Source organism: Bombina bombina, chromosome 1, assembly GCF_027579735.1.
Source record: "Bombina bombina isolate aBomBom1 chromosome 1, aBomBom1.pri, whole genome shotgun sequence".
NCBI lineage: Eukaryota > Metazoa > Chordata > Amphibia > Anura > Bombinatoridae > Bombina > Bombina bombina.
The window spans coordinates 49,411,877-49,425,997 of record NC_069499.1 but is presented as its reverse complement, the minus strand read 5'-3'; the positions used below and the strand labels follow the sequence as shown (position 1 = coordinate 49,425,997).

The following is a 14,121-nucleotide window of genomic DNA, read 5'->3' as shown; positions in this document are numbered from 1 at the left end:
GAAGTGGGAATACCAAGGATAATTTGTTTGCTCAAAGTACATAGTTGCCTATGTGCGTTTCACCCATAATCCTTTGTTTCCAGGGCTTCCCCAGGGCTCTGCCAACTGCTTTTCATGGTTATGCTACTAATATTAAGAGTGGAACAGATAACTGTGTGCACACAAACGTCTCTGGGCTGTAGTACAATCTAGAAGACCTCTTTTTATAGAGAATATATATATGTGTAAGATAAGACGCGGATAAAAGCCAATGTATGTGGGTCAATACAGACTCTAAATGGTTTTAGTAGATTGTGTGTGAGATTTTACTCTGCTATATGTGCATCTCTGTCAAATCAAAATAATACTAATAAAGTATTGAGATTTACTTGTAAAAAGAGTGCTGTACTCCCTGTCTCTTTGAAATAGATCCCAATATCTCTATGCTTGCTTTTTTGAATAACATTTGCCAATATTGCAATAAGGGTAGTCGCCATAAATAAATTATGAGTCTAACAAACTAGCCAGTTTATAGGTTTATTGAGAAGTGGAGGGAATTAAACTGTAAATAAAAAACTATGTTTTTGATGTAAATACTGCTGATTCAATGAGTTTATGCAAGATGTAACATTACTATTTAGATTTATGATGCTCTAAAGCAGGCGGCCTGACATTAAAGGGACAGTACACTGTAAAATTGTTTTTCCATAAATGTATTATAAATGACTTGTTATACCAACTGCAGAGTATAAAATATTTGAGAAATTGCATTTTCAGGTTTATTTGTGTATCTGAAGTAGTTGGTTTTGTGCTTTAAACCACAGCCTATTACAATAGGTTGAGCTTCAGGTAATATCAGATCTCATTATGTTATAACTTTTATGTACACACACTTGCTTCCTTATCTTATATTTGTCTGGAACACCAAAGCTCAATACATAGAGAGAACAATGGAAAATTATCATTTTATTACTCAACTATCATGCCCCCCACTGAGGGTGTAATCTATTCTGCTGGCTGTGTTTACTTAGGCTATTCAATAGCGTATACGCCAGTATCAAAACTTTCTGTATAGGTTGGGAAACCCCAAGCTAAATCAGCTATTTCAAATGCTGAAATATGAGTAAAGGAGCTACTTGCAACCAATTTAATACACTCTAGCAGGTAAAAAGGATCATTGGGAATAATTTAAAGGGGAGAAAGTTTTTGGGTGAACTGTCCCTTTAACATCACTTTAATTGTGACTTGTGTTCATAACATGGGAGTGGAAAATACAAAAAAAAAACGTAAAACTTACCATCTGCTTTTTCATTTCCTTTGGATACACTTATCTCAGCCACCTCCTCTAGTGACGGTAGCTCACACTCCTTCACAATGGAAATATTCACATCTGCCAGTGACAACCCTCTGCTTTTCTTAAACTCATTGTGTCTGTTCTCTTTTTGTGATATAGATTTACGCCGGGCAACTTTCGTTCTTATATATTCTGTACTGAGATCCTTTTTGTATCTGTTAGTAAACTGTGACCGAATATCCATTTTATCTTGTCCCTTTTTGGTGAGAATAAGAGGGGGAACAAAATTACATGAATCCGTATAAACAAGTTAAAATGTCATAAAATTTAATATACAGTATTCATGCACATAAAATTAAAGGGACATAATACTCATATGCTAAATCAATTGAAAGTGTCAAAGCATAACTAAAAAGCGGACAAGAAAATATCACCTTTGCTTCAGCTCACAATAGAAAGTGCTGTGTAAACAGTTATACTTCAGCTGCTGACCAGCTGTAAAAAACACAATAGCCAATCAGCAGTGCAGAGGTAAAGCTTTGCCTCTGCTGTAATCTCACGAGATTTCGAAGAACTTACTTAAAGGGACACTAAACCCACATTTTTTCTTTAATGATTCAGATAGAGCATGCAATTTTAAGCCACTTTCTAATTTACTCCTACTATCAATTTTTTATTCATTCTCTTGCTATCTTTATTTAAAAAGTAGGAATTTAAAGCTTAGTAGCTGGCCCATTTTAGGATCAGCACCATGGATAGCGCTTGCTTATTGGTGGATACAGTTAGCAAACCAATAGGCAAGCATAACCCAGGTTCTCAACCAAAAATGGGCCGACTCTTAAGTTATACATCCCTGCTTTTTAAATAAAGATAGCAAGAGAATGAAGAAAAATTGGCAATAGGAGTAAATTAGAAAGTTGATTAAAATTGCATGTTCTATCCGAATCATTAAAAAAAAATTGGGTTTAGTGTCCCTTTAAACTGAATAGGAAAATAACATGACTGTACCTGCACATGACAGATGCACACTCCCTAGCAAGTCCTGGGACAAGCATCCTGACTGGCTGCTTAAAGTCTCTATAGTGGGGTGTGAATATTTAGGAAATCTTGAGGTAAAATATCTTCCTTTTTTACATAGAGATGTTCAGGTGATATTTTCTAGTCAGCTTTTTACAGCTATGCGGCATCACTTGTATGTGCTTCAACATTGGTGTATAATGTCCCTTTAAAAGGGACACTCAATCAAAATTAAACTTTCATTAATCAGATAGAGCATGCCATTTTAAACAACTTTCCAATTTACTTACATTAACAAAATGTGCACATTCTTTTTATATTTAAACTTTTTGAGTCACCAGCTCCTGCTGAGCAAGTGCAAGAATAAGTGTATATGCATTTGTGAATGGCTGATGGCTGTCACATGGTACGTGTATGCATTTGTGAATGGCTGATGGCTGTCACATGGTACAGGGGGAGTGGAAAAATACATAAATTTTAAAATTGTCAGAAAAAAAAGTCTACTACTCATTTGAAGTTCAGACTAAGTGCTTTTGCATTGTCTTATCTTGCATTTGTTGATTATGCAAATCTACTGTGTTGACTGGTCCTTTAACTACACAAATCACACAAAACAGTATCTACTCATGAATCTTCTTTATTTAAAATGGTAGCGCCTCTAAAAGGGGATACTGGCACAAAAAAAAAAAAGTAGTTCTCTGCAGCTCCCTACTGGTACATTATATTAAAGTGAAAGACAATCCTAGCGTTGTACAAACGCTAGGATTGACTATTGAAACAAATAAAGGGGACTTTCATTCATGAAGTATAAGATACTTCATGTAGAAAGCGCCTTTATTTGCTTCAACCGATCGCCGTTCTTAGCTGCTACAGCAGACCACGGCTAAAAAAATTTTTTGCTTAGAGGTGACGTTTTCACCGGCTCCCATAGGTGCCAAGCCGGAACTACCGTACGACTATTGGCCAAGAGGTAAAAACGTCACATCTTGGCAAAAAAAAGTTTTGCCGTGGGCTGCCGTAGCAGCTAAGAACAGCGATCGGATGAAACAAATAAAGGCACTTTCCACATGAAGTATCTTATACTTCATGAATGAAAGTCCCCTTTATTTGTTTCAACGCTAGGATTGACTTTCACTTAAATAAAACCATGTTGGCTGTGCAAAAGTGGGGAATGGGTAATAAAGGGATTAGCTATCTTTTTAAATAAAATGGAGTAGACTGTCCCTTTAAATGATGGATTAAACCCGTAGAGCAAAAATGTTCTCAGAGCGTGTCAATTTTGCACTACAAATTCCCTTTAAAAAAGGATTTATTCCATATGTATATGTTACCTATCAGGTAATCACAGTTGCTTGTGATCATCTGTATAGTTTTACATGCTCAGGTGGCTGTGTCCACACCCACTTAGCAGCAGACAAAGCCCACACCCCCCCTACAGATTCAGTGACAGAGCCCATGCACCCCCAGTAAGCTGCACATAGTGACAGAGCCTACGCCTCCCAATGCAGCTGCAGACTGCTGTACAGTGACATCTCTACAGCTGCACATAGCGACAGAGCCCAGGCGCTTCCCCCACACACAGCTGCACATAGCGACAGAGCCCAGGCGCTTCCCCCACACACAGCTGCACATAGCGACAGAGCCCAGGCGCATCCCCCACACACAGCTGCACATAGCGACAGAGCCCAGGCGCATCCCCCCACACAGCTGCACATAGCGACAGAGCCCACGCGCATCCCCCACACACAGCTGCACATAGAGACAGAGCTCACGCACCCCTATACAGCTGCACATAGCGACAGAGCTCACGCACCCGTATACAGCTGCACAGTGACAGAGCCCACGCACCCCTACACAGTGACAGAGCCCACGCACGCCCTACACAACTGCACAGTGACAGAGCCCACGCACGCCCTACACAACTGCACAGTGACAGAGCCCACGCACGCCCTACACAACTGCACAGTGACAGAGCCCACGCACGCCCTACACAACTGCACAGTGACAGAGCCCACGCACCCCCTACACAACTACACAGTGACAGAGCCCACGCACCCCCTACACAACTGCACAGTGACAGAGCCCACGCACCCCCTACACAACTGCACAGTGACAGAGCCCACGCACCCCCTACACAACTGCACAGTGACAGAGCCCACGCAACCCTATACAGCTACACATAGTGACAGAGCCCACGCACACCCTACACAACTGCACAGTGACAGAGCCCACGCACACCCTACACAACTGCACAGTGACAGAGCCCACGCACACCCTACACAACTGCACAGTGACAGAGCCCACGCACACCCTACACAACTGCACAGTGACAGAGCCCATGCACACCCTACACAACTGCACAGTGACAGAGCCCACGCACCCCTATACAGCTACACATAGTGACAGAGCCCATGCACCCCTATACAGCGACACATAGTGACAGAGCCCACGCACCCCTATACAGCTACACATAGTGACAGAGCCCACGCACCCCTATACAGCTGCACAGTGACAGAGCCCACGCACACCCTACACAACTGCACAGTGACAGAGCCCACGCACACCCTACACAACTGCACAGTGACAGAGCCCACGCACCCCTATACAGCTACACATAGTGACAGAGCCCACGCACCCCTATACAGCGACACATAGTGACAGAGCCCACGCACCCCTATGCAGCTGCACATAGTGACAGAGCCCATGCACCCCTATACAGCTGCACAGTGAGAGCCCACGCACCCCTATACAGCTACACATAGTGACAGAGCCCACACACCCCTATGCAGCTGCACATAGTGACAGAGCCCATGCACCCCTATACAGCTGCACAGTGACGGAGCCCACGCACGCACCCCTATACAGCTACACATAGTGAGAGCTCACGCACACCCTACACAGCTACACATAGTGACAGAGCTCACTCACCCCTATACAGCTACACAGTGACAGAGCTCACGCACACCCTACACAGCTACACATAGTGACAGAGCTCACGCACACCCCTACACAGCTACACATAGTGACAGAGCTCACGCACCCCTATACAGCTACACAGTGACAGAGCTCATGCACACCCTACACAGCTACAGAGCACACGCACCCCTATACAGCTACACATAGTGACAGAGCTCACGCACACCCTACACAGTGACAGAGCTCACACACCCCTATACAGCTACACAGTGACAGAGCTCACGCACCCCTATACAGCTACACAGTGACAGAGCTCACGCACACCCTACACAGCTACACAGTGACAGAGCACACGCACCCCTATACAGCTACACAGTGACAGAGCTCACGCACACCCTACACAGTGACAGAGCACACGCACCCCTATACAGCTACACATAGTGACAGAGCCCACGCACACCCTACACAACTGCACAGTGACAGAGCCCACGCACACCCTACACAACTGCACAGTGACAGAGCCCACGCATACCCTACACAACTGCATAGTGACAGAGCCCACGCACACCCTACACAACTGCACAGTGACAGAGCCCACGCACCCCTATACAGCTACACATAGTGACAGAGCCCACGCACCCCTATGCAGCTGCACAGTGACAGAGCCCACGCACACCCTACACAACTGCACAGTGACAGAGCCCACGCACACCCTACACAACTGCACAGTGACAGAGCCCACGCACCCCTATACAGCTACACATAGTGACAGAGCCCACGCACACCCTACACAACTGCACAGTGACAGAGCCCACGCACACCCTACACAACTGCACAGTGACAGAGCCCACGCACACCCTACACAACTGCACAGTGACAGAGCCCACGCACACCCTACACAGTGACAGAGCCCACGCACACCCTACACAGTGACAGAGCCCACGCACCCCTATACAGCTGCACATAGTGACAGAGCCCACGCACCCCTATACAGCTACACATAGTGACAGAGCCCACGCACCCCTATACAGCTACACATAGTGACAGAGCCCACGCACCCCTATACAGCTACACATAGTGACAGAGCCCACGCACCCCTATACAGCTACACATAGTGACAGAGCCCACGCACCCCTATACAGCTACACATAGTGACAGAGCCCACGCACCCCTATACAGCTACACATAGTGACAGAGCCCACGCACCCCTATACAACTACACATAGTGACAGAGCCCACGCACCCCTATACAGCTGCACAGTGACAGAGCCCACGCACCCCCTACACAACTGCACAGTGACAGAGCCCACGCACTCCCTACACAACTGCACAGTGACAGAGCCCACGCACACCCTACACAACTGCACAGTGACAGAGCCCACGCACCCCTATACAGCTACACATAGTGACAGAGCCCACGCACCCCTATACAGCTACACATAGTGACAGAGCCCACACACCCCTATACAGCTACACATAGTGACAGAGCCCACACACCCCTATACAACTGCACAGTGACAGAGCCCACGCACCCCCTACACAACTGCACAGTGACAGAGCCCACGCACCCCCTACACAACTGCACAGTGACAGAGCCCACGCACCCCCTACACAACTGCACAGTGACAGAGCCCACGCACCCCTATACAGCTACACATAGTGACAGAGCCCACGCACACGCTACACAACTGCACAGTGACAGAGCCCACGCACACCCTACACAACTGCACAGTGACAGAGCCCACGCACACCCTACACAACTGCACAGTGACAGAGCCCACGCACCCCTATACAGCTACACATAGTGACAGAGCCCACGCACCCCTATACAGCTACACATAGTGACAGAGCCCACACACCCCTATACAGCTACACAGTGACAGAGCCCACGCACCCCCTACACAACTGCACAGTGACAGAGCCCACGCACTCCTATACAGCTACACATAGTGACAGAGCCCACGCTCACCCTACACAACTGCACAGTGACAGAGCCCACGCACCCCCTACACAACTGCACAGTGACAGAGCCCACGCACCCCCTACACAACTGCACAGTGACAGAGCCCACGCACCCCCTACACAACTGCACAGTGACAGAGCCCACGCACACCCTACACAACTGCACAGTGACAGAGCCCACGCACCCCCTACACAACTGCACAGTGACAGAGCCCACGCACCCCCTACACAACTGCACAGTGACAGAGCCCACGCACCCCCTACACAACTGCACAGTGACAGAGCCCACGCACCCCCTACACAACTGCACAGTGACAGAGCCCACACACGCCCTACACAACTGCACAGTGACAGAGCCCACACACGCCCTACACAACTGCACAGTGACAGAGCCCACACACGCCCTACACAACTGCACAGTGACAGAGCCCACACACGCCCTACACAACTGCACAGTGACAGAGCCCACACACGCCCTACACAACTGCACAGTGACAGAGCCCACGCACACCCTACACAACTGCACAGTGACAGAGCCCACGCACACCCTACACAACTGCACAGTGACAGAGCCCACGCACACCCTACACAACTGCACAGTGACAGAGCCCACGCACACCCTACACAACTGCACAGTGACAGAGCCCACGCACACCCTACACAACTGCACAGTGACAGAGCCCACGCACACCCTACACAACTGCACAGTGACAGAGCCCACGCTCACCCTACACAACTGCACAGTGACGGAGCCCACGCACCCCCTACACAACTGCACAGTGACAGAGCCCACGCACCCCCTACACAACTACACAGTGACAGAGCCCACGCACCCCCTACACAACTGCACAGTGACAGAGCCCACGCACCCCCTACACAACTGCACAGTGACAGAGCCCACGCACCCCTATACAGCTACACATAGTGACAGAGCCCACGCACACCCTACACAACTGCACAGTGACAGAGCCCACGCACACCCTACACAACTGCACAGTGACAGAGCCCACGCACACCCTACACAGTGACAGAGCCCACGCACACCCTACACAACTGCACAGTGACAGAGCCCACGCACCCCTATACAGCTACACATAGTGACAGAGCCCATGCACCCCTATACAGCGACACAGTGACAGAGCCCACGCACCCCTATACAGCTACACATAGTGACAGAGCCCACGCACCCCTATACAGCTACACATAGTGACAGAGCCCACGCACCCCTATGCAGCTGCACAGTGACAGAGCCCACGCACACCCTACACAACTGCACAGTGACAGAGCCCACGCACCCCTATACAGCTACACAGTGACAGAGCTCACGCACCCCTATACAGCTACACAGTGACAGAGCTCACGCACACCCTACACAGCTACACAGTGACAGAGCTCACGCACACCCTACACAGCTACACAGTGACAGAGCACACGCACCCCTATACAGCTACACAGTGACAGAGCTCACGCACACCCTACACAGTGACAGAGCACACGCACCCCTATACAGCTACACATAGTGACAGAGCCCACGCACACCCTACACAACTGCACAGTGACAGAGCCCACGCACACCCTACACAACTGCACAGTGACAGAGCCCACGCATACCCTACACAACTGCATAGTGACAGAGCCCACGCACACCCTACACAACTGCACAGTGACAGAGCCCACGCACCCCTATACAGCTACACATAGTGACAGAGCCCACGCACCCCTATGCAGCTGCACAGTGACAGAGCCCACGCACACCCTACACAACTGCACAGTGACAGAGCCCACGCACCCCTATACAGCTACACATAGTGACAGAGCCCACGCACACCCTACACAACTGCACAGTGACAGAGCCCACGCACACCCTACACAACTGCACAGTGACAGAGCCCACGCACACCCTACACAACTGCACAGTGACAGAGCCCACGCACACCCTACACAGTGACAGAGCCCACGCACACCCTACACAGTGACAGAGCCCACGCACACCCTACACAGTGACAGAGCCCACGCACACCCTACACAGTGACAGAGCCCACGCACACCCTACACAGTGACAGAGCCCACGCACACCCTACACAGTGACAGAGCCCACGCACACCCTACACAGTGACAGAGCCCACGCACACCCTACACAGTGACAGAGCCCACGCACACCCTACACAACTGCACAGTGACAGAGCCCACGCACACCCTACACAACTGCACAGTGACAGAGCCCACGCACCCCCTACACAACTGCACAGTGACAGAGCCCACGCACCCCCTACACAACTGCACAGTGACAGAGCCCACGCACCCCTATACAGCTACACATAGTGACAGAGCCCACGCACCCCTATACAGCTACACATAGTGACAGAGCCCACGCACCCCTATACAGCTACACATAGTGACAGAGCCCACGCACCCCTATACAGCTACACATAGTGACAGAGCCCACGCACCCCTATACAGCTACACATAGTGACAGAGCCCACGCACCCCTATACAGCTACACATAGTGACAGAGCCCACGCACCCCTATACAGCTACACATAGTGACAGAGCCCACGCACCCCTATACAGCTACACATAGTGACAGAGCCCACGCACCCCTATACAGCTACACATAGTGACAGAGCCCACGCACCCCTATACAACTACACATAGTGACAGAGCCCACGCACCCCTATACAGCTACACATAGTGACAGAGCCCACGCACACCCTACACAGTGACAGAGCCCACGCACCCCTATACAACTACACATAGTGACAGAGCCCACGCACCCCTATACAACTACACATAGTGACAGAGCCCACGCACCCCTATACAGCTGCACATAGTGACAGAGCCCACGCAGCCCTATGCAGCTGCAAATAGTGACAGTGCTCACGCACCCCTATACAGCTGCACAGTGACAGAGCCCATGCACCCCTATACAGCTGCAGTGACAGAGCCCACGCAGCCCTATGCAGCTGCACATAGTGACAGAGCCCACGCAGCCCTATGCAGCTGCACATAGTGACAGAGCCCACGCACCCCTATACAGCTGCACAGTGACAGAACACACGCACCCCTATACAGCTACACATAGTGACAGAACACACGCACCCCTATACAGCTGCACAGTGACAGAACACACGCACCCCTATACAGCTGCAGTGACAGAGCCCACGCAGCCCTATGCAGCTGCACATAGTGACAGAGCACACGCACCCCTATACAGCTGCACATAGTGACAGAACACACGCACCCCTATACAGCTGCACATAGTGACAGAGCCCACGCACCCCTATACAGCTGCACATAGTGACAGAGCCCACGCACCCCTATACAGCTGCACATAGTGACAGAGCCCACGCAGCCCTATGCAGCTGCACATAGTGACAGAGCACACGCACCCCTATGCAGCTGCACATAGTGACAGAGCCCACGCAGCCCTATGCAGCTGCACATAGTGACAGAACACACGCACCCCTATACAGCTGCACAGTGACAGAACACACGCACCCCTATACAGCTGCAGTGACAGAGCCCACGCAGCCCTATGCAGCTGCACATAGTGACAGAGCACACGCACCCCTATACAGCTGCACATAGTGACAGAACACACGCACCCCTATACAGCTGCACATAGTGACAGAGCCCACGCACCCCTATACAGCTGCACATAGTGACAGAGCCCACGCACCCCTATACAGCTGCACATAGTGACAGAGCCCACGCAGCCCTATGCAGCTGCACATAGTGACAGAGCCCACGCAGCCCTATGCAGCTGCACATAGTGACAGAGCCCACGCACCCCTATACAGCTGCACATAGTGACAGAGCCCACGCAGCCCTATGCAGCTGCACATAGTGACAGAGCCCACGCACCCCTATACAGCTGCACAGTGACAGCACACGCACCCCCTACACAACTGCACGGTTACACCCTCATTTAGCTGCAGTAATTGAACCTCCGCATCCAGCTGCACAGTGATACTTTGCGCATAACCACTTATAGCTGCTGATCAGCAAAATGGAATCAGAGAAATTCCAACTTACTAAAAATGTTAATGAATCATATACTTACCGTTTACACCTCACGTTATACCGATACTTTCCCGAACCCGCCTTAGTTGCGGTTACTCAGATTCAAATCTCCGTAAATTCTCTGATTGGTTGAGATTGAGCTTCCTGGTTGGCTGAATAGGTTAACCAATAACTGGTGTTACTACACACTTGCGCACAGAAATCTCAAGGCGCAGGCGCATTTGCTAGAGCCATTGGCAAGTTAGCGTTAACAAAACGCATGCGCAATAGCGTTTTAAAGTACTGATGCGCGAGTTGATTATGCTTCGCATGCGCTGTTTGGTTGGTAACTACTGAGGCTGTAGCAGTTATTTCACCAGAAGGTGGCACTGCACTTCGGTTATATAACGTGAGCAAATAATTCTGAGTGTATTGGCTTTTTCAACAGAATATTTATGAAAAACGAACCTGTTTGTTTACAAAAAGGCCATACATTTAGCTCCTATGTTTATCATTACTTAAAGGGGCAGTAAACACATTGATATTTTTTTATAAAATATTTAGTTATGTATAATGAAACTACTTTGCAATATATTTTCATTATTTATTTTGTCCCCTTGAAATTGAGCAATTTCTATTACTCAGAACTTGAAATGCACCTGGTGACTTTTCAAGGCTAACTGCTACATATCTGTCCCTATAACTTCAAATAAATGCATGTTATGCTAACTTTATGACCGTGGTTAGCCTATTGTCTATTGACTAAATCCCAAATTGGCTCATCCAAATAAGGCAAACGGTGGTGGAGATTGGCTGTTAAAAAATAATTGCACAAAAAAGAGATTTTAATTTGTTTTAAAAACCTTAAAATTTGGCTGATATATTAAAGGGACATGAAACCCAAAATGTTTCTTTTGTGATTCAGATAGATCAAGCAATTTTAACTTTCTAATTTGCTTCTAATATCGAATTTGCTTCATTCTCTGGGTATCCTTTGTTGAAGGAGCAGTAATACTCTACTAGGAGCTAGCTAAACACATCTAGTAAGCCAATCACAAAAGAAAAATGTGTGCAGGCACTGATCGCCAGCTAGCACCCAGTAGTGTAGGATATGTAAATATTATTTTTCAACAACGGATACGAAGAGAACAAAGTGCATTTGAAAATAGAAGTGAATTTAAAAGTGTTTTAAACTGACATGCTCTATCAGATTCATGCAAGTTTATTACTGACTTTTCTATCCCTTTAATCTTTAGCAACACAGCAGGAATGTATTGCAATTACAAGGTGTTTACTGTCTCTTTAAATGGACGTGATAATAAATTTCATTGTACCATCTAAATGAAATGTTTCAAAAAGTATTACGGTGCTTTGTTATTTTTGGGAGAAAAAATATATATGATAGGGTAAGAATATATAATAATACATAAATGCCTGCAATATAATTAATCTTATATATCTTGGCTGTAAAAGAGGAAAGGACAAGCAACATATCGAGAGATGGATAAAGGGAGAATCAAGGAAGAGGAGATGGCGTGAAAGAATACGCATTATGCTTTTACATGGAGACTTCCCTGTGTCCTCTAATACTTGTCACATGCCAAAATATTTTTTTTTTTTTAAAAACATTTATGTAGCAGGATTAGCCTCAAGAAGTCAGCATGGTGCATTTGCAGTTCTGAGAATTAGAAAATGATCAATTTTCAGAGCTAAATTACATGAAAGGGGGACAAAATAAACAGTACAAATATATTGCAACAGTGTTTCATTCCGCACAACTAAACAATCTATATTAAAATCTCAAGACTATAGTTCTGATTACTTTTTTTCATTATAGACACAGAAATAAAACCACTGCAGACTAGTCTCACAATCATAGAGTAAAAAATAAAGAATTGATTCTCATCAGGACTTGGATGATCTGAGGTAGAGAGAGTCTGAGGGGCACTGTCAAACCAATAGGGCAATTATATATGGCAATCCTAATATACCCAGTAGTCAAATAGGGACACTCAGTAACATTATTTGGCACAGTTATTATTTCATTAAGATGCTGCTCCCTGAACAAAAAGATCAGAAGATGAATAAAATGCTTTAACAAAGTGATCACAATCTTTCCGAGTCAAACCCAGCCAAGCCTGATAACTGCCACAAGAATCTATTTCCATTTTCCCACAAAGGCACCCATAATGACCAATAAAGATGCCAATAACAGAAAACCAAGAGGTTAAACCCTGAGACGGGCCATGCCATCCTAAAAATGCTGGGCTTTAACACCCTTAGGACGACATGGAATGTCATAACTTTTGCAGCATCCTGCTCCTTTTGTGTACAAACACCGATTTATCCAACTGGGGAACATGCCTAGCAATGCAGGCAGTCAGCACCGTTTTTGTAGCACATGATCGCAGTGACGATCATGTGCTTCCTTTTTCCTTAAAAGGACAGTAAAACTTAAAAAAATAATGTTATATAATTCTCCACATAGTGCAGCATTATGTTATATTATCTTAGCGACAGCTTTAAAAATCAAAAGATTTGATAGATTTGAGCCCTCAAAGTTGCACTTACCTGGTGGTCTCTCCAGGATCTTCTGATCATGTCTTAAAAGTAGTGATGTCGCGAACTTAAAAATTTCGGTTCGTGAACGGCGGACTCGAACTTCCGGTATTGTTCACGAGCCGGCGAACCGCCATTGACTTCAATAGGCAAGCGAACTTTAAAACCTACAAGGACTCTTTCTGGCCACAATAGTGATGGAAAAGTTGTTTCAAGGGGAGTAACACCTGGACTGTGGAATGCTGGAGGGGGATCCATGTCAAAACTCCCATGGAAAATTACATAGTTGATGCAGAGTCTGGTTTTAACCCATAAAGGGCCTAAATCACCTAACATTCCCAAATTGTTTGCAATAACGTGCTTTAAAACATCAGTTATGATGTCGTATCTAT

General features: G+C 47.3%; 1 protein-coding gene across 1 annotated transcript in view; it reads right to left on the bottom strand.

Moving 5' to 3' along the window:
• Positions 1-11,331, bottom strand: part of DLGAP5 (DLG associated protein 5) — a 32,940-nt gene extending 21,609 nt beyond the window's left edge. The window contains exons 1-2 of the mRNA XM_053689219.1: positions 11,232-11,331; positions 1,277-1,529 (exon numbers count right to left, since the gene is read on the bottom strand). Of these exons, the coding sequence (XP_053545194.1) occupies positions 1,277-1,517 (241 nt within the window). The 5' untranslated portion in view covers positions 1,518-1,529; positions 11,232-11,331. The remainder of the gene's footprint in view (positions 1-1,276; positions 1,530-11,231) is intronic.
• Positions 11,332-14,121: the final 2,790 nt, after the last annotated feature.